At 52.7% G+C, this 25,857-nt stretch overlaps 1 protein-coding gene across 1 annotated transcript; it reads left to right on the forward strand.

The window, feature by feature from the left end:
* ONECUT1 (one cut homeobox 1) lies at positions 1-24,876 on the forward strand. Its single transcript, XM_075506009.1, has 2 exons — positions 1-1,376; positions 16,968-24,876. The coding sequence occupies exons 1-2, from the start codon at positions 296-298 to the stop codon at positions 17,258-17,260; spliced, it is 1,374 nt and encodes a 457-aa protein (XP_075362124.1). The 5' UTR covers positions 1-295; the 3' UTR covers positions 17,261-24,876.
* The last annotated feature ends 981 nt before the right edge of the window (positions 24,877-25,857 follow it).

Genomic DNA, 25,857 nt, shown 5'->3' on the forward strand with positions numbered 1-25,857 from the left:
CCGCGGCTGCGGAGCCCGGCCTGAGGGAGCGGGGGCCCTAGAGCCGACCCGACGGCGTCGCCCGGCAACAGGAAAAAAATCCCAAATAAATAAATCACCAAAAGAAAAAAAAAAAAAAAAAAAGGAAAAGCCACCAGCCCGGCAGCAGCCAGCGGCAGCACCGCCACCAGCCCGCAGCGCCCGCCCGCCGCCGCCGGCCCGCGGGAGGAACCGGCCCGCGGCCGCCGCGAAGAGCTCCGGGACGCCCCGCCGCCCACCAGATAGATGTGCGGTCCGGCCGCCCGCACGGCCGACGATGAACGCGCAGCTGGCGATGGAGAACATCGGCGATCTGCACGGGGTGAGCCATGAGCCGGTGCCCGCCGCCGCCGACCTGATGAGCGGCAGCCCCCACCACCGGAGCGCGGTGGCCCACCGCGGCAGCCACCTGCCGGCCCACCCGCGCTCCATGGGCATGGCGTCCATCCTCGACGGCGGCGACTACCACCACCACCACCGGCCGCCCGACCACGCGCTGACGGGCCCCCTGCACCCCACCATGACCATGGCCTGCGAGACACCCCCCGGCATGAGCATGAGCAGTACCTACACCACGTTAACCCCTCTGCAGCCTCTACCTCCCATCTCGACGGTCTCGGACAAGTTCCCTCACCACCACCACCACCATCACCACCACCACCACCCCCACCAGCGGATACCGGGCAACGTGAGCGGCAGCTTCACGCTCATGCGGGACGAGAGGGGTCTGGCGTCTATGAACAATCTCTACACCCCCTACCACAAGGATGTTACCGGCATGGGGCAAAGCCTCTCTCCGTTGTCTGGGTCGGGCCTGGGGAGCATCCACAACTCCCAGCAAGGGCTGCCCCACTACGCTCACCCCAGTGCCACCATGCCCGCCGAGAAAATGCTCACCCCAAACGGATTTGAAGCCCACCACCCTGCCATGTTAGCCAGGCATGGCGACCAACACCTCACCCCCACCTCCGCTGGCATGGTGCCTATCAACGGGATCCCACACCACCCCCATGCCCACTTGAATGCCCAGAGCCACGGGCAGATCCTGGGCTCTGCCAGGGAGCAAAACCCTTCTGTAACTGGTGCGCAGGTCAACAGTGGAAGTAATTCAGGGCAAATGGAAGAAATCAATACCAAAGAAGTAGCTCAGAGGATCACCACCGAGCTCAAGCGGTACAGCATCCCCCAGGCTATCTTCGCCCAGAGGGTGCTGTGCCGCTCTCAAGGGACCCTCTCGGACCTGCTGAGGAACCCCAAGCCCTGGAGCAAGCTCAAATCCGGCCGGGAGACCTTCCGCAGGATGTGGAAGTGGCTCCAGGAGCCGGAGTTTCAGCGGATGTCTGCTCTGCGGCTGGCAGGTGAGCCCGCTGCGGGGCGGTCGGGGCACGGTCGGCGGCGGGGCTGGGGCCCCGGGCCCGGGCAGGCCGCCCCGCTCCCTGCCTGCCCCTGAAGAGCAGCCCCGGTCCCCCCTCCGCCGCTCCGTTTCCCTCCTCTGCCCGCTCCCTCTCCCGGCTCCGCGCACCGGCACCGTCCGGCTCCTCCGCGCCGCGCTCCCGGCTGCCAGACAAAGCCGAGCCGGGGCTCGGGCTGCGCACTGCGGCCACCCGGCTCTCCCCGTTAGCCCGGGCGGGGCGCACCCGCCAGGCTCGCCTGTCGCCGGCGGGACGGCGCCCAGCGTGCCCGGTAACGGGGCGCCGCCGACAGCCGCACCGGCCGGCGCCCGCGCTGCCCTGCGCGGGCAGGGCGAGGCGGAAATGCTTCAGCCGGCGGCGGTCTGAGCGGCCGGGCCGTACCGGGCAGTACCGCGCCCGGCCCTGCGGTACTGCCCGCTACGGCCCACGGACGGGGTGCGGGGGAGCCCCGGCGATGCGCCGCCGAGAGGAGTCGGTGCGTCCGCTTTGTGCCGGGGGCGGCGGCCCCGGGGGCGGCGGGCTCCGGTCGCAGCGGCCGGCGGGGCTCGGGGCCGGCGTTCGCTCCGCGTCCCGCTCGGGTTGGGTTGGGTGTGCTGGGACAGGGCTTTCCCCACAAACGATACGAGCCCGGCGTGTGAGCGGTGGCGGAGGCATGCCGCTGGCTAAAATCGTTAGGTTTGGGGTTTGTTGTTTTTTTGTTTTTTTTTTTTTTTAACTGGTTGTAATTATCATTAGGCCGTGGAGTTTGAATTTCGCGTGGATGCCCCTGCATGAGACCCGCAGTCCGTGTGGCGGCTCTCGTATTGTCTGCTCGGAGGTTGCCGTCCCGTTCGGTGCCTGTTCGCCGCCGCCGCCGCCTTCCCAAACCCGCCAGCCTGCGCTCCCAGTGCAGAGCCCGGGTTTAATATGCCGTGAGTGAGGGTTTGTTAATTAAGTGATAGGTCTCCATTAATTTCTCCCTGGAGAACGCGAGACAGTCAATCCGAGTTGGAGCCGGGGTCACTGATCCGTTTCACGGACAAAAATAAGGGAAGGGCCAAATCTTTCTCCTTTCAAATGCACGAATAAATGGTCCTGCGCTTTCGACTACCACGACGGTGGGAACTGGGAACGGCTTCCCGACCGTGCGGGGACCCGGCTGGGCCACCGCCGTGCTCCTTGCCTGGTTTCAGCCAGCCTCCTCGTTTCGGAAGCCCGAAGCAGTGCGAGGAAGGGCCCGTAGCAGGATCTCCCCCCCCCCGCGGTAGCTGGCCCTGCGGTGCACACCAGTGGGAGGACGTTGCTCTCTTTGGCTTCCACTCCTGCGGAGTCAGTTTCAAAGGTCTGAGCTCTCAGAAAATGCCCTTTCCGCCTTCCCTTCCTCAACAACCACCCCACCAGGAGAAAACCCTCGTCTTGCTGGTGCTACCCAGGAGAGGAGGACGGAGTTTGTGTTTCCAATATCCCCGTAACGATTACTAAGGCGAACTTTCTTCGATTTGGAGTGTATTTTTACGACAATTCGGTCGACCTGAATCTCCGCTCATTTGCATAGATCGATACTGGAAACAACCCCTCGCTTCGGAGTCTGCTGGCATCCCCTCCCTGGCGCTGCCGGCCGGGAAGCTCTGCCAGCCCCGGCTGCAGGCCTGGGCGGGAGGGAGGCGGCAGCTCCCCGCGGCGCGGCCGCTTTCTGCCGGGGGACGGCCGCGCTCTGCCCAGCTGCCGGGTCCGGAGAGACCCATTGTTCGCTTCTGCCCCCAAACCGCCCCTTCCTCCAGCCACCCCGGCGCTGCCCTCGCATAAACGGATCCCGATAATCCCGTTAGACAGACAAAGCCTCATTATTCCGCCTTCCCTTTCCGATGAAACCCGAAAGCTGGCACCTTACAGAAACGGCCTCCCCGGGGCGAAACTGGGCTCGCAGCCCGGGGGGGGGGGTGGGGGGACTGCCTGCGCCCGAGCCTCCCGGCGTCCCCTGCAGCCGGGCCGGGCAGCGCCGGGCACCAGCGGGCCCCCGCAGGGCTGTCCCCGGGCTGCCGAGGGGTCCGCAGGGCTCTTCCCGGGCTGCCGAGGGGTCCGCAGGGCTCTTCCCGGGCTGCCGGGGCCCCCGCAGGGCTCTTCCCGGGCTGCCGGGGCCCCGCAGGGCTCTCCCCGGGCTGCCGGGGCCCCGCGGCTTCGCCCGGCGCTGCTCCGCCGGGGCGCCGGCAGCCCCGCAGCACGTGGTCATTTGCATAGCGCTGCGTCCCAGCCAATGGGGGCGGCCCCTGGAGCCCCCGCCCCGCGCAGGCAGCGCCGCGCTGCGCGCCCCTCCGCGCCCCTCCGCGCTGCCCGTCCTGCGCTGCAGGCAATCGGCTGTAAGCGCCTAAACTACCGGTGTTATTTTGTGCAGGTTTTAAATGTGTAATGATCTTACTAAGTGGTAAAAACCTGCCCCCATTGATATTGATGCATGAACGTCAACTCGAAATACCATAAATTACTCCAGCCGACGCAAATTAAATTTCATGTCCAAATTATAGCTCACTCCCGGGCGTTTAGAGAATTATCAGGCAGATAAATACCCAGAGCGGAGCTCTCGCCGCCTTCATTCCTTCCCTTTCTGATTTCCCGCAGGCAGTGGCCAGGAGGCGGTGAGGGGGATGGAGCCTGCTTATTTCAGGCCTCACGGTCTTGCCTGCACTTTATCTTGAGTATTTGCCCCTTCCAGCCATCCCTGGGGGATTCCTACCTCCCAGATTACAGAAGCTCCGACAAATAGAGGAAAAATTGGTAGTTACATGGAAGCAGGATTGAGGTCTTGACACTTCCTGGGCTGTCTCTTGAAATGTAAGCAGAACTGCTAATTGCAAAGCTGACCTCTTCCAGCCTCCATCTTATTCATCCCATCTTCCTTCTCCTCTCTGTTCTCTTTTCCTTTGTCTGTCCCTCTCTCTCTCCCGCTCTATCACTGAATATTTATCTGTTTGGCCGTTTCTCCGTTAGTTAGTCTTCCCTCCCTCCCCCCGCCTCTGCAGACATTTGGAAGGGCAGTGAAGGGATACTGAAAAAATAAATGCAATTCAAAGAAAACGTACAGCCCTTCTGCAGCCTGCTGGGATTTAGGGGTGAATTAATTTCAGGTTATTTCCGTATGGGGGAGGATAGGAGGGGATAAAGAAGGCATTTTTCCCATCTTGCTTGGGAAAAAATAATCTGCTTCGAGCCATTCGTTACCAGAAACGCATCAGCCCGAAGGCCGGTGGCCGCCCCGCACGGACTGCTCGCCGGGGCGGGAGGGAAGCGCCCGAGGGAGAAACGCGGCAAAGAAGTGTTTCGGGAACGGGCGAGGGGGGCGTAAGGGCCCCCCCAGGCCCCTCCGGACCTACGCAGGACGGGGGCCGCTTTGCCGAGGTGCGCCCTCTCAGCGAGCTCGTCCCGAAGGGGCCCCTCCGCGGCGGCTTCCCCACCGGCTTTCCCGAGCCCGTCCCGGGCCGGCGGGAGCCGGGAGAGGGGAGCGGGGCGGCGGGGGAAGCGCGCTCGCCCGCGGGGCTCAGGTGGAGGGGGTGCCCGGCCCTCCAGAGCTGCTCGATATTTGCCGGCGACCTGACTTGTTTTTCATAGTTGCATCTCGTTTTCTCCCCTACCCTCCTTCTTTCTCCCTCCCGAAGTGAATCCCGGCTAAGCTGCAGCCTTGGGAAGCCGGCGAGAAATTCTCGCCAAATTAACTGTAAAGAAATCGATACAGCAATCAGAGCGTTTTCCACATTAAATATGAAATCTAATGAACGCCGTTTGCACCTCTCGCCCCGCCGGCCGCCCCAGCGTGCGCCGGGGGAGGTCGATGCCGCCCCGGCCCCAGCAGCGCCCGGGCCCCGGCTGCCTCATTAGGGCCTGTTTAATATTTACCCGGCGGGGACTTTGCATAAAGGCATTTGCATCAGGGAGACGGGGGGCATCGACCGGGGGCTTCGCCGCCGACCCCCCGAGCGCGGCGCAGGCCCGGGGGAAAGGCCTTGCCCCTCCTCGCCCTGCGGGCCGCCCGGACGCCGCGGGGACGGGCGCGGGCCTGGCTCCGCGCACCGCGGGCGCTGACAGCGGCCGCTCCGCGGCTGCCGGCGCGGTGCCGGGGCCGAGGGGAGGTGCCCCGGCCCGGTGGGACCGGAGGGCGGGGGAGTGGCCCCCAGCCCGCCCCCGCCGCGATCGTGGCCCGCCGCAGCGCCGGGCGCGCAGCCGGGCGGGCGCTGGAGCCGCGCTTGTTTGCCGGCCGTGTCCTTGCGGCGGGATTGATTTACAGCCGCTCGCACACAGCCGCGTTTGCCCTTCGTTAATGTTTGCCCAGCGGGAGGCGGAGGAGCGGGGCCGGGCGGCGACGAGCCGCGTTCCTCCGCACCGGGCCGGGCCCGCCCCGCGCCCCCGCCCCCGCCCCCGGTAGCACGGCTCGGCCCGTGATTGTTTGCTCGTTTGTATGTTTGTTTTAATTACCCGCCGCGTGGCGGGGAGGCGCCGGGGGGCCGGGCCCGCTCCCACCCTCGCCGCCGTTTGGATGAAATCGCCTCCAAACGGGGCCGCTCCCGACGGCGGGCCGCCCCCGACGGGAGGCCGCACGGCCGGGCTGTGGGCGCGATGCCGGCCTGGCCCGCCGCGTCTGCCCGCCCCGACCGGCCGGGGCCACCGAGCCGCCCGCAGCCCTCGCACGTCGCCCCGCGGTTCCCGGGGGCTCTGCGCCATCTACTGACCGCCGGCGGGCGGGAGCCGGCCCCGCCGGCCCGGGCACACCGCCTGCAGCGGGCACCGCCGGCGGCGGCGGCTTCCCCGGGCCGGGAGGCGGCGGCTCCGACGAGCGCTGCGGGCCGGGGTGCGTCCTGGCGGGGTGCCCTGCGCCGGTGCCCGGGCTGTCTCCGTCCGCCGGTACCCCGCTCCCTCGGGGCGAGCGCGGGCGGCGCGGCCCGGCCCGGCTTCAGCACCGCGGACAGCTGCCGCCGGCACGGCCCGGCCCCGCTCCCGGCCCGGCCCCGGCGGCCCCGCTGCCGGGCGAGCCCCGCGGCGGGCCGGGGCGAAGCCAGCCCTCCCGTTTCGGGGACGAGGCCGCCCGGAGCCCGGCCGCAGGGGTTTCCCGAGCCGCCCCACGGCTTGCCGGCTCCGACGGGAGCAGCGCGCACCGATTGTGCGGAACGGCGGCCGGCAATTCGGGCTGCGCTGCCGCGGGGCGGGCCGGGCTCTGCCCCCTGCCCGGGGCGGCGTGCTCCGGCTGCCGCGGGGGCGGCCGTGCTGCGGCGGCGGGAGCGGCTCGGCTCCCGGCCGGGCTGCCCTGCGCGCCCCGAGGGGGCCTGGTTTGGGGATGGGTGCCTTCCCACGCCGCCGTGGCCAGGGGGGAAGCGAGCTCCCCACAGCGCTGTAACGGTGCGCGGCCCTGCCCCGGGCCCCGCAATCCGGAGGGGTCGGGGTGCCCCAGGAGGGGAGGAGAGGAGAGGAGAGGAGAGGAGAGGAGAGGAGAGGAGAGGAGAGGAGAGGAGAGGAGAGGAGAGGAGAGGAGAGGAGAGGAGAGGAGAGGAGAGGAGAGGAGAGGAGAGGAGAGGAGAGAGGAGAGAGGAGAGAGGAGAGAGGAGAGAGGAGAGAGGAGAGAGGAGAGAGGAGAGAGGAGAGAGGAGAGAGGAGCGTGGCGCCAGGACTGTGAGCGCCGCAGGAGCCACCGGCGGGGAGCCCGGGCACGGCCGGGGCTGCAGCTGGGTGCTGGCGAGTGCCACTGCCCTGTGCACAGCCGGGAAGGAACGTGATGGTTAGACTGAGACAGGGTTATCTGGAAATGCGCAGGCCAGGAGTGCCTCGGTGTCTGTGTTCGCATGTACCGGCACTAACCCAAAGCTCATGCTTTGCCTCAGGCAGCCTTTACCTGTCCTCTGTGTAGCAGAAGGATCCCCACAACCTCCACACAAGGGACAAGTTCGTTTCGAGGGAGACCTTAACCGCAGGAGCTTTTGCTGAAGTGCTGGTGACTTTGACCTGAAGACTACAGGCATCGGGGGGAGTTTTTCCTGCGGACCGAGTAGGGACCTTAGCCTGGCATCGTGTCGGGTACTTCCATGATCAAGTGTTGATTCGCATTTCAAACATAAGTCTATCTGGATGAATCATATACTGACAGAGAAGCGGCCGATGCTTACTGACTTTTCTTCGGAAATGCAGCTTCTTGAGCCATTTTGCTTAAGAGGAAGTCAGTTTTATGATGCTGAAAGAGTAATTTATAGGGACAATTTATTAGCTCAACAGTAGTTTTGATCTTTTTCCCATTTTAGGGTGATAGGAAGTCTCAGTGGTAACATTTTATGCACAGCCCAAATGGCAATTAAACCGCGATGGATTGCTGCTTCACAGGTGTGCAAGCAGCATCGCAAGCTGCTGCGGACTGTGTAACGTTGGCGTTGGTGTGTGCGAGCACTTTCTGGTGGACCGTTAGAAATGCTGCTACGAATAGCAAATAGCTAAAAGTATGAAATCAGATGGCACGGGGGGCTCTTCCTTAGCGACTTCGGTGCAGGAGCTGCTGCAGTGAACCCGCTCTAAGGTTATGGACGTTTTTAAGGTGCAGCAACACCGCGTACACTGCTACGTGCATCCTAGATCTGTCGGGAAGAAGTTACCCGCGGGCGGTGCAATTCGCGCAGGCAGATTCCCCGCGGGTCCGCAGCCCTCGTCCCGCAGGGGCAGGCTGCCACACTGCTGCCGCAGTGCCCCCCAAGACGTAGGAACTTCTTTATGTCATCACTGCCGTATTTCTTGTTCATTTGAGACATATCTCGCTGTTTGAATATGTTGTCGGAATTGACCGAGGGCTTAAAAATTGGAGCAGGGGAAGCGGGAACGGGCAGGCGGGTCCTTAGGAAGGGAGCCCGAGAAGTTGGCCGGGTTTTTCAGTAAATCTGACGATCCTGAGCGTCCGATGAGGGTTTTGCGATGGATTGCGTCACTTCCACCGCTCAGAAACACCCTTTTCGGCGGCTGCAGCAGAGCCCCGGGCTGGGGCAGCAGAAGGGGGCGGAATAACCCGGCCTAACGCCGAGCCCTTTACCCGGGCGCCTCGGAACGCCCCACGGGAGGATTCGTCCCCACCGCGCTGTCCAAAGCAGGCGGCAGCGTGCGGGGGCGAAGCTACCGCTGCCCGCGGCGGGCAGGCCCGATGCGTTCCGCAGCAGTGTGTGCCCTCTACAGCCGCGCAGGACTGAGCGGGGCGGGGCGGGGCGGGGCGGGGCGGGGCTGCCGGTGCTCCCCGGCGGCGGGGAGCGCGGGGCGGGCCGGGGCGGGGCGGGGCGGCCGCCGCTCCCCGGGGGCGGCGCGGGGCGGCGCGGCGCGGTGTGAAGCGGCACGGAGCGGGCTGAGGAGCGGCGCGGAGCGAGGAGCGGCGCGGAGAGGAGCGGGCAGGCGCGGAGCGGGCAGGTGCGGAGCGGCCGGCGCTGCCCGGCTGGGCGGTGTGGGGTGCGGAGCGGGCGGCGTTTCCTGGCGGAGCGGCGCGGAGCGGCCGGTGCTCCTCGGCCGGGCGGTGCGGAGCGGTGCGGAGCGGTGCGGAGCGGAGCGGTGCGCGCCCCCCCGCTGGGCAGCGGCGGCGGCGGCGGGGAGCGGGCGCCACCCAGGGGCCGGGGGCTGCCTGCGCCGCTGCGGCGGGGGGGCCGCGCCGGGAAGGGCTGACACGGTTAAAATATTGATGTAGTCGCAAAACCCGTTCATTAAGGCAATTTAATCTTTGCTATTAAATGTCCTTTCAATTCATTTGGGGTAATTAAGATGCAGTTAAAGTGATTAAATTCTAATTACTTATGCTAGACAAAGAAATATTTGTCACGGTAATATGGTTAACTAAAGACCCAGCTAAAGAAATCTAACATTTACTTGAAGTGATATCGCAGGAAAATGGGGTGCTTTCCCCTGATTGATCCACTTAGCAACATATTCTGTAATGGTGGTGTCAGCTCACTCAAGTGGTTACAGATCCATCAACACCGTAAGTTTGTGTAAACCCCAGAATCCCAAACTGTTGAGTCAGCGCTCCTTAGCCGGATTCACTTCATTATTCCAGGGGCAGCAAATTAAGGTCGCTCATTTTAATACAGTGCACAGGAGTGAGATGTTCACCGTTCACTCTCAGCTGGGATCCATGTGTTGGCAGGCTGATGTCATTCTGTGAGCTTCCCTTGTAGGAACATGTTATCTCTTTTCATGTTATGAAACAAGAAAAGAGGAGTATTGCCTGGGGTCGATGGCAGAGAAATAAGACACAGATCAAATGACCTCTGAGTAGACGGATACACCTGCACTCTAAATAAGCATAAATACAAATCACTAGAAAGACAGGTGCAAAATGCTGAATGATGCCAGGAGTAATAACAAAGAATTTAGTGTGGGTTCAGACATTTTGGAATAGCCCATACTCTCTTCAGTTGAAAGGGGACAATTTAGGGGAGCAACCAATGAACTGTGTCACCCATGTAGGCTTTTGTCACTGACGTGTGAATGGCCTTATCCTACGGTGGGTTGAAGCTTTTGGGAATGCTCTTTGCAGCATCGATGCTGTCTGCTACCTGCTACAGCGGGAGCACATGGCCATGAGCTGCCCTGACGTGCAGCGGCTCTGTCTCAGGCGGCACCTTTCCAGAGGGATCCCATCTCCCAGGCGCCTTCGAAGGCCCCAGGGCAGTGACGAGCAGGATGGGGCAGTGCCGGGGACCACCAAATGGCCACGTACCAGAGTGAATAGCACACAGCAGCTGTGGTTATTCATCCAGGCCAAACAGATTTGCTTCCTTTTAGTTCATGTGGTGAAGTCTGCCCTCAGGTAGCATAAGTCTTATAGGCCCCTTATCTTGTTCTCATATTCCCCCAAATGTGAAGTTTTTGATAATTAGGAGAGATCTGTCATCCGTGTGTCTCCCTGCACGCTCCAGAGCTGTTATTCACATGATAAGGATGGAGCTTATCACACTTTATTATATATTATAATCACTATGAATTTACCATAAACTTTCAGCTACTTGCTTCCACTGAGCTGTTGTAGCCAGTGTGATTAGGACTATCTCTGACGGCCAAAGTCCTTAAGCAGTTTCAGTCTCCTGTGGAAATCCTGCTGCCTTTTCCACCCAAAGGTAGAGCCTCCTTCAGAAGAATATCCCCCAGGATATTCTCGAGCTTGTACCAGTGAAGAGTTTTCACTCTCTAAAAATGTTATTGGATATTTTGTGGTGTTTCAAAACTAGAAGCAGATGCTTTAGAAAGAGATTTCCAGGGTCTTAGTGGGTGCAGTTCAGACTGTAGCTGAGACAGGTCCCAGCCTTTATAGACCTGAGACAGAGATTAGAAAATACCTGTAAGGAGAGAATTCTAAAAGGGTTTTTTTCTGTCTCTAAAACATGTCCTGTACACATGAGGTTGGGATAGATAAAAGAGTAGGCTTTGGAAGAGGAGGAGGGAAAAGATGATCATCACAAAACTTTTGAGAACTCTCTCAAGTCAATCTAAAATATGTCTCATTGTCTCTCTTATGGCACACACAGGACTGCAGGGCTTTTGTCGGCACTTCTTTGAGCTGGGCTGCATCATTTCTTGGGGTTTTCCCACTCATGGGAAGGGTGGCTGCTCTGAACCCACAGCAACGAAGCTGCTGGCTCGTAAACTCCCCATTGCTTTCTGGGAATCTCGCACTGGAGTCTTTGAGAGAAGCATAAAGCAGTTGGTTTTTTCTCCTACCTGTCTGAAGCAAATATAATGCTCATGAATAGTAAGGGTGAGACAGTCCTGAAAACTAAACCAGTCCGGTGAGGGTGGTCATGAAGACCGCAGAGCTCAGTGCTGAATTTACCTTCTGGTGTCAAGCAACCAGAAGGTGCCTCCTCTGGCAAGACAGAGCCGAGCCCACAGTTGTGAGAGATCCCCAGTCCTCTTTGTTCCTCAAAATGAACATTTCAGCTACAAAATGGGTTCCTGCAGACTCCTGTCCATAGCGTCTGGCTCAACCTTCCAGCCATGGCGCTAATTGGTGTCAAATAACGTGTCAAATGTGATGGAAATTAGCGTGGTGTGAACCTGCTCACGGGGAGCTGAACCAAGACCACTGCCTCATCTCATACAGGGCACTTGATGGCCGTCAAGTAATAATGGCTTGTGGTCAGCAGTGACCTGGGCCAGAGCTGGAAACGTGACCTGTCACCCCAGGGTGAAAGGCCCTGTGTCCTATCGCTGGTGGCCAGCACACGGTCTCCTCTCTGTGTCAGCCGGGCTCTGAATTCAGCATGGCTGGAGACATTACCCTGTGTGTGTCTCCCCATTTCTGGTCTGGACCTGCTCTGGGTACAAGCAGCGGAAGAAAAGGCTCCCTGTAAGCGGAGACCCACTGTGTGCCTTGGCTTCCTCCTTCATGGGGTGAGAAGACTCATGCCACGGCACTGGTGGGACTGTACACTTCCCTTCCACGAGGAGCTGTAATGCCGTGCTGTTGCAGTGCACTCGGGCAGATGCACTCCCCTTGTGCTGCCCTGTGTCCCTCCTCCCTTTCCAGCGACTTCATACGGTCAAAAACCCAGTCGTGGCCATTGCTCATGCATGTCCCGGAGCTAGTGGGAACAGCTGCTGGCGGCTGGTGAGCGGCGTGGCCCTTCGGAGCGCGTGGCCGCTGCCTCAGCCTGTCGGTGTGCATTTAAGGGCATGTCTCTCTCAGTGCCAGGTCTGAAACCCCCTAAATCCACCTTCTTCTTCCTCAGCATCTGCCACTTTTCCATCCTGTGTCTGAGAGCTCACACTCAGTGATGGCAACGTAGTGGGCCACCAGCTGAGCAATGCTTCTTGCAGTGAGTGGTCCTCTGCCTTCACAACAGGGGTTGGAGTAGGTTTCACCCAAGTAGGATTTTCTGTTGTCATTCCCCCTGCTCTGGTGCCAATTTTCCAGAAAAGAAGCCAGCAGAACTTGTGGTGGTATTTTATTATGTGCCCAAAACAAGAGAGCAGAAAGCAAGTTTCTTGAGAGTATTACCGGTTTCATTCTTTGCTTTGGATTTTTAGAAAGGAAAATTAGTGTTTGCCACATACAGCTGGGCACACATGTATGCACCAACTGCTCCTGAAAATTGATTTATGGTAATCAGGGTTTTTTTCTTAGATTTTTAAAAAGAAATCCAGCCTCTAGGGATGAAAGCCTGGATCAAACGTCAGGGTTAACACCTGAGCTTACTGTAATCTTGACTTTTAGACTGACAGAACAGTGTAGTTCACATCACAGGTGGGCAAAACATCCTCTTCATTATCTCAACCTAAAGATGCAATCAGTGCGTTTTCACAGGGGACACGATCCTGCTCGCCCCTCCAGCAGAGCAGGACTGATCCTGCTGTGCTGCACACAGCCGGGCCAGCCGGGCGCTGCAGAAGAGCGGCGATGGAGGGTGGAGCTGCAGCAGTGAGACCCCGGTTCTGTACCATGCACAGGCAACCGGGCCTTAATGAGAGGTACAGACCTTACACGGTTTGGCAAGTTAACTTGGCCAAATCCCTCGGGCGACTGAGAAGGAACAAAGGGAGACAAAAATAGATTGATGGACTGTATCAGGAGAATTGCAAGTGTCAAAAATATCTGCTGCTCAGGGCAGAGGAAGATGGAAGTGACTGGAAGAGGCCAGAGTTCAGCAGTGGATTTATAAGGCTCCTTCTGGCACTGATAATATTACGTTGTCATATCTGCACATGTGTAGCCGGAGTCAGAGGGACTCTTTCTTTATCCTCTGCTTTGCTTTTTTCTTGACTAGACTTTCTTAAGGCTTTTTCACAAGGCATCGCAAGGAGCATCGCTGAGCTGGGGCAGCCCAGAGACAAAGAGCACATCTGGCTGCACGGGGGAGCGAGGGCAGCGTGCCAGGGCAGCGTGCGCAGGGAGAGGTGTACGCCTCCGGGGAGCACAGCAGCACACCAAGTGCCTGAAGTCAGCTTCTGTGCTGCGGGAGAGGGTCCGCTCGCAGTGCTCACGGGCAGGCGCACCTGAAGAACATCAATGCAAATTGTTTTTATTACCTTCTGCTACGTAAAATGGAATCCAGATGAAGGTGTGTCAAATAGTTTTGAACACAGACTCTGGTGTTTTTCCAACAGAGGGTTTCAGTCTGTCTCTGGAGCCTCTGACTTCAGTGGACACCCTTGCCGGCGTTAGAGGAGGACCTGGCCCAGGCAGGCGTAGCTGCTCTGCCTGAGCGTGACCTGGGCTGAGCGCAGGCTGCTGTCACCGGGCTGGATGGCTCCAATTTGTCATCCCTCGCAGTGTGAGCTGGCCGGGCTCTGTGCCTGCTCTGGATAGACTCTCATGTTGGAGCAGATTTTATCCCGTGGTGTACATTTGTTCTCTGGCAAGCTGGAAGCTACAATTTATTATTAAAATTGATTGGCTCCAGTGCAGGGAAAACGATCGTAAGGAAACCCTATTACGGTTTTTCATTATCACCATTATTTATTTTTAAGTGCTATTAATATTCCTGAGTCTGGACAAGGCAGAAGATGAAAGGTGGTATCCACCCTTGCTGCTCACAGCCCGAGGCCTGGCAGTACCGTCTGCAAGGGCTCTTTGAACAATTAACCATATTGGTAAGTTTTTGCCCTCAGTCTGCCTCTGGTGAACGCTAACAGTAGGGCTGAAAAGGAAACAACTTTTGCATCGCCTGGAAATGATCCGGATTTTGAAGGTGTTCCCAGTCTCTCCCAGGTGGAAAAAGGCTCTGCAAGCAATGCTGGGCAGGGCCAGGGCCAGTGTGCAGCTCAGCAGAGCGGGGGGCCAGGGGGGTCCCGGGCAAAGCTCGGCTGGGCTGGGCCGCTCTGCTAGGGGCAACGGATGCCTCGGTTCCACCTGTTGGGGCTGTGCCGTGTTCGGTGAGGACTGACCCTGTTGTGTGTGGGTCTTCGTGTCTCAGATAAGGGCCCAAGTTGCAACTGAGTCAGTATCTCACTCTCTCTGAACCAATGCGTCATTAGTCCTTAATTCAAAGTAGAAGAACTCCAACTTGGATGTGAGGACAAGAACTATCTTATTTCGTAGGCTAAACGAGAGCATATCTTCACCTGTTCCCACTGGCTGTGGACCAAGCCTTAGGAAACCAACAAGACTGCATGATAGTTTGCTAAAAAATAAAGTCCACGGCGGTCTGCAGGAGGAAGGGATGGCTCCCAGCTTCTCCGGGGAGCACCATGGGAACCTCAATGCTCGCTTTCTGATGGGCTTGACTGAAATGAAGTTTTATTTGCAAAATACTAAAATTGGCTTATTTGTATCATAGACTGGATAAGATTTATTTTTTCTCCCCAGCAATGAGCACTTTTTTCTTACCTCTGTGATGTTACTAGCAGTAATTATGAGGGCTCTGATACAACTGAAGTTGAGGAACAAGGTGTGTTGTAACTCTTGGGACAGTTTCTAAGGAAATAATTATTCAGGAATATTACATTTCAGGAGATGAGCACAAGCTCAGGAGGACAATACGTTAAGCAAGTTAGTTTCACAACAGATGGTTGGTTTTTTGTTATTCTCTATGATTTCAGAGAACTCATATACTAGTTTGTGATTGAAAGCCCAGAGGTTTACAGCGCTAATTGAACTAGCTTTGTAGCTACTGCTGTGACTGTCATTTGTGATGTGACGATTCCTGCTGAAGCATCGTACAGTGCTGACTCAGATCACGCTATTTGTGTAGTTAGGATTTTGTGACAAACGATGATCTGGACAGAGTATCTAGGTGAAAGCTGGAATTTGTGTAGTTTTCGAAAAGGGAGGGTGTAAAGCAGTGTGAGCAGAAATGAAGTGTTGGGCACGGCAAACATTATGTGAGTTTGGTTTGTCTCCTCTTGTGCATGAGCCTGTTCGCAGGGGCAGAGTCAGAGCTGGAGGCTGAGGTTGTTACAGAGCCGAGTTTCTGTGGCTGCTTTCATGGGAACTTCTGGTCGTCAAATGGTTAGACGTGTATAAAAGATTTAGATGCTGTTGATATCTTCCTTGCTCCTCATTCCTAATATTTGTCAGTAAATAACAGACCATTCTTGCAAAAGTATTTTTAACCCTTGAGTTATCAATGTTTGCTTTCAATGGGGATGCAGAATTATGGCAATAGGCACTGATCCCCACAGTGAATTCAGCAGCTTGACTTCAAGTGGGGGCTCACCGGCATGAGGGAACCTGTTTTTCAGCCCAGAAGCTCCACAGTATTTTAGAGATCAGGATGTAACTTCAAAGCACTCTTCAAAGGTTTTCAGATAAAAATAACTGTAGAAGATACGAGTTTGGCATCCCAGTCCATTTGATCGATGTGTCATTGCTTATGAAAGAATGTGTAGCTGGAATATATATTTTTAGGGAGCTCTTCAAAAGCTTCTCCTCGGGGGGGGGCTGAGATGCCGGTGTGTTGGTCCCTGCCTGCCTGGGCCAGCAGAAGGTGCCTTTGCATCTCCTGAATCTTGCTGTCTGATCTGTGCAGTTTCTATTTCTCTAAGTACAGAAGGTGGATGACTATTTTTATACCTCCCTCAAGCAATTAAACCCTCGTACCAAGGCTGGCTCTTGGTAGCAATAAAAGTTGTGGGAAGGACCTTTGTAAAGTAATTTGCTGTTTTCATTCCAATAACTGTGGAATAGGTGGAGACACTGCACAAAATTCTTCATATAATCGGCACTGATCTCCACAGAAATCAGGACTAGACAGGCACAGAGACAGAACATCCACATTACCTTCAGAAATACATCTCTAAATCAGCATTAAAGGACATTGTTAGACAAAAAAAGGAGAAACAGACAACTTCAGACTCTTTCGAAAGTGAGACAGAGCAATCTGTCCTCCCAAGGAAACCTTTTATCCTAGCGAAATGCTAACAGAGATGAGCTGGCAGACAGTCGAAGGCTGGCAGGGGGATCCAGGAGACGCTCTCCCAGCCCCGTCGGATCCTGCCTGGCAGGTGATCTGCAAGGCAGATTTGAAATTGCAAGTGCCCTTTAATAATGTAGAGCAAAACAACATTCTGAAAGGGAAAGAAAGGATGATAGATGAAATAAGGTGAAATTCTATAGGGAAGATTTACTATACTATTGTTCTGCATGTCAAAACGTGGTTTATTTTGTTCAGAATACATAATCATCTGGCCTGTAAGACTGTAGCAGCATCCTGGTTTCTCCCAGTTCCTTATTTCTCAGCCAATAAAAAGCTACAGAAATGAATGACAACAAATAATGAAGGTAAAAAAGGTGTGCAAGGTTGACCTTAGGGCTCAGTGAATTTCCACTCTACCTCATAGGGATATTACATAGTTAATTCTCAGCACTAATGGGCGTTATCCAAGTGTAAACTCTCAATAATAGCATTTGCTGAGTTTTAACAGACAATGATGAAGGTATTTTCTAATTTCTATTCCTTACATTTTTATAGTCTATAATAAGTTAAAAAATTAAATCGACCTGTCACACATCCTCTCCAAATTTGGAAGCTGAAATGAATGGTCCTTTTTCCCTAGTTTGTCCTGTACTGCGTTCCCGCGGACTCCTTTGCCAGCCCTCTCTAACCGTCCTCCCCTTTCTTGCAGCGTGCAAGAGGAAAGAACAAGAGCACGGGAAGGATAGAGGGAATACACCCAAAAAGCCTCGGTTGGTCTTCACGGATGTCCAGCGTCGAACTCTACATGCAATATTCAAGGAAAATAAGCGTCCATCCAAAGAATTACAAATCACCATTTCCCAGCAGCTCGGGTTGGAGCTGAGCACCGTCAGCAACTTTTTCATGAATGCACGGAGGAGGAGTCTGGATAAGTGGCAAGACGAGGGCAGCTCCAATTCAGGCAACTCATCTTCTTCATCAAGCACTTGTACCAAAGCATGAAGGAATAACCACGAACTAAACCTCGGTGGAAAAGCTTTAAAAATAAATAAATAAATAAATAAAGACAGACCAGGACCTCAAGATAGCAGGTTTATACTTAGAACTATTTGAAAAAAATGTTATTTATAAGTCCAAAGAAACCAAAGACTTATTTCACCTGCATTATGACTTTGTTCTAAGACACACACTTTAGTAGGATGACGACTTGCAAAAAATAGAGAGGAAGAAGAAAGCGAAATGGAGGGAATGAGATGGAAGGCAAAGAGAAGAGAAACAGACCACTGGTCTTACACCTTCGCCCATGATCATCTTCACCGTACTTGGCTGTTTAGTGGTTTGGAGCATAGTGATTTCTTGTCATTGAACGGACATCTCTTCAGATATGGCTCTTCATTTCCACAGCAATTGCCATGAAGGTGTATAGTGTATCCGTACTGCGTACACGCCGGTGGTTAGGGACTTAGTCAGGGCTGCTCTTCAGAGAGGGTTGTGCCATGGCACGACCGACAAAGCGTGGAGTCGTCTGAATTCATTTGAACGGTAGTGTGATTTTTGCTGTTTCATGGTTTGAACTTAACCAGTGCAACGCCTGGAAACAAGTTCAAACTAGGCAAAGAAATTTTGAATGGTACCTAAACCAGTGCATTCTCTTTGTTTGTTAAGGAATGTTCAGATTTAAAAAAGGAAAACTATTCCATCCATAAAAAAAATCGACTAGCTACCAAAGAACACATTTAATAATTATATTGCAGGTATTTTATTGCAATGATTTTAATATTCCAAAGCTATTTTTACACAAAATACTATGTAGAGTTATAGGTATAAACTAATCTAACTGTATAACACATAAAACTTGTAATCAAGACTGTTATTTGCAATTAGTAAAACCACATTATTGTTTCTTTCCATGATTGGCAAGAAAGAATGTCTTCTGAGGAGATCGCAGCCCCTGTCGGAGCACAGGTACTGATAACGGGATGCTGCTTCCATTGAAGTCAGTCAGCCTTTTTGTCGCTGACTTCAACGGGAGCAAAAAAGGGGCTGTTACAGCCACGTGTCAGATAGTGTGGTAGCTATCGTGCGTGCATCCCCTTATGACACTCTCCCAGGCTGATATTGCGGGAAGCCCGTTGAACAGCGCTCTTTGCAAACCGTGCACTGTATATAAATACAGCTCAGCTCTGCCATCTAGCCTGCAAACAGGAGACCTGAGGCATTTTGTATGCAAAAATGAAAAGAATTGCGCAATGTAAAACCGCAGGGCTCAGCATCTGATCAATACTCATTGACATTAGTGAGCTTTTTTTTTACCTATTGACTTTACTAGGCAAAGGAATAGCAATAGCTTTGAAGGCTCGTGGTCTTTTCCTATTTAAAACAGTGGTACAACATCAGTTAATGTTGGTGGGAAGAGCTCCAACAGGAGCTCCGGTTGCGCTTTTGGAAGGCCAAATCGTGGTGCCTCTGAAGTCAATAGCAAAATTCCCATGACACCAAGATACAGCCTGATGTTTTGTGGCGTCGTATCTGTGTGTAGCAGGCTGAGCTTTTGTCCTGTGCATTCTTTCTTGCTCATCTATTAATCAGGATAATGCATGAAATAGTTTAAAGTTTGTAGCTGAAAAGCTTTAAATGCTCTGTTGCTAACAGACCCGTAGAAGAGAAATCATCCCATTCCTACTCTGATAAAATTAAAAAGAAAAGCGTGCAACATCTGCATATTAAATTGTAGTGTAAGGGGAAAATAGACTTTAAAAAACATACGCGTGCCTGTTAGATCTCTAACCGGTGTTTCAAATTACTGTAGTAATTCTAGTAGGTATATTAAATTCCAAAGTAACCAAATATGCAGGTATAGGCCCAATGCAAGGATTAGAAATAGGTAATATTACTTACACCCTTTTTTTTTTAAGAAAAAAAAAGAGAAAGGAAAATTCAAGGTAAACTAGAATCCAACCACCGTCAGCAATAGCAGATACTGGTTTTTGGGATGAAGCCCACTCCAAATACTGGCAACAGCAAAGTTAAGCAACTTTGTAGCACCAGTTATTTCCCAAGAGGACAGGGTCTAGTCAAGGTCCAGGGTATACAGTTAATTTCCAGTAAGTGTTTAGAATACAGCTGAAATATCTCTTTATTAAAATAAAGTCAAATAAATCCAAGATTTTTGGCACCGAATATTTCTCCACGTTTTCCTACATTAAACCCACTTTAAGACTGACAAAGAAATTGTCTATGAAAATGTAATCTAATCCATGAGTTTTTCAAGTCTCTAGCTTACCTTAAATTTTAGTGAGCTTTCTTTTAAAGTGTTCCATCCCCACGGAGACATGATTGACATGGAAACATTAATAAGCTGATGTATAAAGTATCTTATGAATGCAGTCTCATTAGTGTAAGGTTAATAAAGGACAGTGATAACTAACGTTTTAGTTTTTCCAGCAAAACACTGCTTTGTAACGTACCTATAGTTTAGAAAAGAAAGCCTTATTTATTTAAAACTTGAGAATTTAAAAATGCAGGGAAATTCAAAGTACATTGCCGCATTTTTTAGTATTTCCATTGTATTGTCTTTAGAGACTACTTGCTGAAACCAAAGAGAACTTTCATACCAGCATTAAATTTGCACCCAATATGCAATTTCAGGATCTCTGATATCCACACACACACAAGCCCCTGAATAGGTCTGTGTATACTCACACACATTTTTATGGGGGTGTATGTATGAATACATGCGCACACATACATCCACACACACTAAAACTGATGCACAAGTTATAGATTTTAAGCATTTTGGTTTTTTTACATGTCTGTTTAAGTATATATAAACCTTTTGTTTTTTTATAAGCCATTAGGAACAAAACCACTCTTCCCATAAGCAATATGCGCCTCATACTCTGAATAGGCAAAGAACACACTTTTCTTTAATTCCTTTCAAAACATGAAGCAAATAACTATGAAACTCCTCATTCTATCTGTAAAGCTGTTTTACCTCTGAGCAGACTGCCCGGCCGCACCGACTGAAGCACGGACAGGTTACCTGGTGCTCCCTGGCTCGGATCGCTGCCGTTCCTTAGCAGGGCATCCTTAAAAGGGGAGCTTTGTTCTAATGCTGTGCTTAACGTTAGACGGGAAAGCCTGTCTCTGCCGTATTAGTGTTAGTCTTTCGGTTCACTTCATTCCTGACAAAATGGAAATTTGTTTCAAATTCAACAAAAGGACCTAAAAATCTGCCAGGAAGGTTAGGAGAGGGAGCAGAACCTGAAACAATTTGGGAGCATCGGGAGATGGGGCTTCAGCCACAGGTGACTCCACGGGCGAGAGGGCATTAGGAACGCGCATTCGGCTCACGGGCTGCATCCAAACCTGACCGCAGTGACCCACGAGGGGAGGCTGGCCGAGAGGTGAACTGTCCGCATCCATCCCCATTGTAAATGGCATTACTAGCTTTCCAGGAAAAAAAAAAAATTAAAAAAAAGTCAGACCGACCCCTACCGCTACGTTAGCCCCTGCATTGCTTTCCAGGGGCCTCAGCCTCCTCTCCTTACTCAGGTAAAGCAAACCCAACAAGAGCGAGCGAGCCAGCAACGGGGCTTTTGCTTGAGAATTTGCTCCTGCTCCAACCGATGCCAGAAGCAAATTCCCAAGCGGCCGAAGTGACCGGGGGTGCCCCGGTGTCCCGGCACAGGACCAGCCCCAGGGCTGCCCGCGGGCACCGCTCTTCTCCTGAGAGGGATTTCAGGATAAGGCCGCGGTGGCGGCGGGCGCTGCCCGGGGGGCTGCCGCTGCCTGGAGGGCTCGGAAACACCACTGAGCTTATACCAAAGAGTCTTAGGACACCTCTCCTCACCTGAGTTGTAAACAAGACATTTTAACCCTGAGAAACGGTCCTTCTTTCTACTACTCTTCCTCCTATCCTCCTCCTCTTCCTCCTCCTTTGTACATAAGGATGAAAACTATGCATTTAGCAAACAAAGAGAAAGCACTTACCCTTTTCTATCTCGCTGCGTTTGGGTGCATTCAAAGGCCCAGGGGCTAATTTTGAGACTTTGCTTAGCCTCCTGGTTTATTATTGTGGTGTGGTTAGCTTTACAATACATTTGGTAACTATTTGCTAAAGACAAAGAAGCAAAAGGTAAGGAATAGCTACTTCCACGTGTTAAAAAAAAAAAGAAAAAAAAAGAAAAAAAAAGTGTGTAAAGATCTACTATTTATAGTGTGAACCAAAGACGCTACCTCACTCGATTTCCATTGGTGATTTTAATCACATTGATGATACCAAAGAATACCAAAGATTTTTCATGCACGGCCTCGGTCTGGAAAGGGAACTCATCCTCCTTAACCCTGTCCCCCTGATCCCCCTTCTCTCCTCAGAGAGGAGAGGATCCCCTGATCCTCACCTTCACTCAGTGTGTAACCTTGTCTTCATTCTTAATGGTAATGCTAATAACCTTACAAATACTTCTCTTGCTACAACTGCTACTACTGATGATGATAAGGATAAGGATAATAATAAAGCTCTAGGCAAACATGTTGCAAACTTTGTAAACTCATAGGACGAGTGCCTTGCTTGAACCAAAGTGTTAAACCGCTGTTGACCTCTTTATCTCTCACCTTATACTCTTTGAATACCTCAGCCTGTTAGAAAGGCCACTAATGAAAAAAGGAATAATTCTTCACCGTGGTGCTTTTTGCCGTGCAACCATGCAATGAAACTTTCTTTGATACCAAAGGAAAATGTTTTTTTCCACTTTCTTGCTGACAAACCAAAGGTTCCCTCTTCTTTCCCCCAAAGCAGCTTGAGTCCCTCAGCCCAGACAGGCCGTGCATCGCTTTTACCAATTCCTCCAAATACCTCATAGTAATAAATCTTTAGGGTTATGTTGTATAGAGAGTCTATGTGATAAGGCAGAACTTACTAGTTTGATAATTGTTAAGGTTACTTAAAAAAAGCTTTATAATTCTTATTTATTTTGTAGGGGTTGTTTTGTTTGTATATTCCTTTTATATTGTTTGGTTTGGGTTTCTTCTTTTTTTCCTTTTTTTTTGGCAGAACCTCTCTGTTATGCTCAAGGAAGATCTTATTCCTGGGAATGTTTCAAAGTGGGTAAAGATTGCTGTTTGCAATGAATGCAAGAAAGGGAAACATGGCTTTGATTTCTTTTGTTTCAACTAGGATGCTTTGTGTTTGCTAGTCGATGTTCTTTTCACAGGGTAAAAAAAAAATATTCTCTGCTGTGATAAATGGTTCCTATTTTTTCTCTATAATGTGCTGTGATTTTTAATTTAATTACATTTTGTATACGCTTATTTAATCACTGCTTTAATTTATGACTATGTAGTTTAAAAAAAAAATTGTATATAGTAGATTCAAAAATGGCCAAAGCTTTATGTTACAATCTTTTCATTCTTGATGCCGAGATGAACTGAAGGAGAGTGCTTCTCTTGACTGCAGGGTGTATCTTCAGCCTTGTCTTGGCACGCACTTCCACCCGTGTTACAAACACTGCCAGGTTATCCCCCCGGGCCTCCCTTCCCCCCAACTTGTACATGCCAAAATGAGTGTTTCAAGGTAGTACTTTTGTCACTTAGAAAGCAGAAAGGCATTATTAGTGTGTTTTTCCTTTAATTTATTTGTCTTTTTCTAGAAAGGTTGCTTTGTGGGTGAGACCCGCACATCCAAAGAATTTAAAAGTCGTTTAATGTTTAAAAGCACTGGCATTTGTGAGAGACTTTGCTGAGTTTTTGTTTTCCTTCGCCATTCGCACGGGTAGCGCAAGTAGCGGGCGTAAGCCTTGGGAGAAAAACTAACTTGAATTTGGAAACCTTGCTCACGGAAAGGCCTTCGCCAGCCCCCCAAGTACCCGCGGGGGTTCTCCTCCCCGGGACACGCAGGGGACGGCGAGGGGCGGCGGGCGATGGGACGGCGCGGGCCAGCCCGGCTCGGAGAGCGCTCGAGGGCTCGGGCCACCCGTGGGCCACCGCCGTGTCACCTGCTCTCCAGCCAGGGCCCGCAGGTGGGGACGGGTCGGGGCCCGTGGGGCGCAGCCACGTCCCCCGGGAGCTGCGGCCGCATCCAGGCTCAGGGACCGCGGCAGAACCACGGTGCCCCGGCTGCGGGAGAGCGCGGAGGTACCTGTGCTGCGTCCCTGCGAGGGGACTGGGTGCCGCACCTGCCCCCGGCCCCCCCGCAGCTCGAGGGAGGAAAAAGCAGGTTTGAGTTGAAAAGCAAAAAAAAAGAGTCATGACAATGATAATTCTGCAAAGCTGATGATGGCATCATGGCACAGAAAATAGGATGCCACTCACCTGTATTTTATTTTGCATAAAGAATAGATTCTGTTTCACCTGAATGTTGTGTACTGACATGGTTTGTGATGGCTGTAAATATTTCCTTTCCCCGCACAGTAGCTGAGCTCCAGGTGTACCTTGTTTTCCTTTGGGGGGATAGCGGAGGGGTTGAGGGAGGGCAGGACAAGGGCAGGGTTTGAGCTTTTGGTCAGAAGTTACACTTTCTAGGTACATTTTTATACTTCAAGTATTGAAACGGGGCAATAAAGATGCTCTGAAATGCAGGATCATTAAATGGTCTGTTGGTAAGCATTGGCTAAATGTCTGCTTTTAATACATAAACTAATGCCGTGCAATGAGTTATGCTTCACATGGAGGGGGGGAGGCAAAGTATTAGTCGACGAATCCAGCGTGAGCCGTCGAGCGCTGGACAGAACTGTACTTAGGAAGACACGGTTTCTTTTCCTGTTCCGGCAGTTTGATTTTCACGGTCTGTTCTGCATTTATTGCATCCTCACTGTGGAACCGCGTTAGTTTTGCAGTCTGAACCAACAACAGTATTAAATGAAAATAAACTTTAAAGCATTGTCTTTTACTTGCTTTGGTAGTTGTCTTCATAACCCCCTGCCCGCAGCCCGGTCCCAGCTAAGCCGGAGCCTGGGCCAGCCAGGCCCCCAGCCCCCCGCCCCGCCGCCCCCCCCCCCCGGCCCCGCTCCGCGCCCCGCGCCGCCCCCTCCACCTGCACTCGGGTCCATCCGCCGCCGCGCAAAGAGGGCACCAGAGACAATCACAGGTCCCAGATCCGTAGAGGTAGGAGACCTTCCAAGAGCGAGAGGGAGTTCCTCCAGAGCAATGGAACAAAACCAAAAAAAAAAAAGAAAACAAAGCGAAGATTTTGATAAAAGACAGCTTTGCTGTCGTTTTTAGTTTGCCCGTTAGGAAGCAGTAGTAGTTTATGCGTTGCATCTGCATTTCAGACTAAGTGATTATTGTACCTAATTACGGTTGATTGCTAATATTTCCTCAATCTCTCTCTTAGTCAAGCGCTTCTTCTTCTGTATTTTTGTGTGTAGCGACGACGAGTGTAATGCGCTAGGCATTATTCTGGTTTGGTTATGAGTATCTCCTGTACTGCGTTAAGATTTCCTTAAGTTACTTTTTTTAAGCTTTGCTACTGTTCTCACTTTATGCCGTGCAATATCATCTGCTGTGTTTGCTAAGCAAAAAAAAAAAAAAAGAAAAAGAAAAAAAAAGAAAAAAAGCAAGTGATGATGTCATCATGCTTTTCAGTGTTACAATGTTTCAGCGTTTATGTAGTCACAAAAATGTAGTAAATAAAAGGTTGGATTTTCCAGCACTTTAAATTTAGACATTTCTTGCCTTCTTTTGTTTCTCCATGTGCAGCCACAAGGCACCAGGCTGAGCCGAGGGGAGCGGGTGAGCCCCACGGGGTGGCCCCAGCTCTCCCGTGGGATGGGCAGCGTTCGGCTGTGTTACGGGAGGGACACGAAATGGCACCTCGGGCTTCACGGCGCTGTGTCTTCTTTCCTCCATCCATGCTGAGGTCTGCAGCCCCCTGCCCCCAGCAAACACCCCCCTGCCCGCCCGCGGCCCCCCCGGGCTCCCTGTCCCCATCCCAGCTCCCGCCGCGGTGCCCAGCGGGGTGGGCTCCAAGGGAAGCGAGTGCTGAGTGTCTGAAAGGCGAGTGTGGTTCATACCAGATGCATTTCTCTAATTGAGGGAAAAAACATTAAGAAAATAAGCGAAGCAAATAATCTTGGTTTCCTTTATATCGTCTAAGGGTATGGATGTCACCAAACTAATTCACAGAGGTGTTTCCTTTTGTGTGATGGAGTCCACCTCAGGCCCACAGGATCAATATTTAATTGTTTAAAGGGATATTGTATTCCTTTCCTGTCACTGTTGTTAATGCCTCCGCGCTCTGTAATCCCACGGGGTCTTTTCCCGGGGATCTGATCAGAGAGATTACCCATCACTCGGGAGTGGTGGGAGGAGAGTCCCCGGCCGTAAAAGATTCAGCAATGCATTGAACCATTTTCTCTCTATCTCCTAATGAAGTGATGAAGCGTGTGCCACAAAATTTAACAGGGTTTTGTGGCAAATCAGGTTGCGCTGCTGAGAGGAGGATTAAACCTTCATCTTTGTCCCATAAATCACGGCATCAGCTACATTTATTCTGATGGATGGTCTGGACTCTACTGACGATATTTTATCTCTGGAAGCGCCTGCAGCCTGTGCCCTGATGTGCAATTTCTTTTCACTGCTAAGCCGAGAGAGGCACTGAG

Source organism: Mycteria americana, chromosome 6 (genome assembly GCF_035582795.1).
Source record: "Mycteria americana isolate JAX WOST 10 ecotype Jacksonville Zoo and Gardens chromosome 6, USCA_MyAme_1.0, whole genome shotgun sequence".
NCBI lineage: Eukaryota > Metazoa > Chordata > Aves > Ciconiiformes > Ciconiidae > Mycteria > Mycteria americana.

Excerpts from the sequence above, each read along its gene's own strand:
- ONECUT1 (XM_075506009.1), top strand. The coding sequence starts at position 296 with ATGAACGCGCAGCTGGCGATGGAGAACATCGGCGATCTGCACGGGGTG. Across the intron at positions 1,377-16,967 it reads GTCTGCTCTGCGGCTGGCAG|CGTGCAAGAGGAAAGAACAA; the intron begins GTGAGCCCGCTG and ends CCTTTCTTGCAG.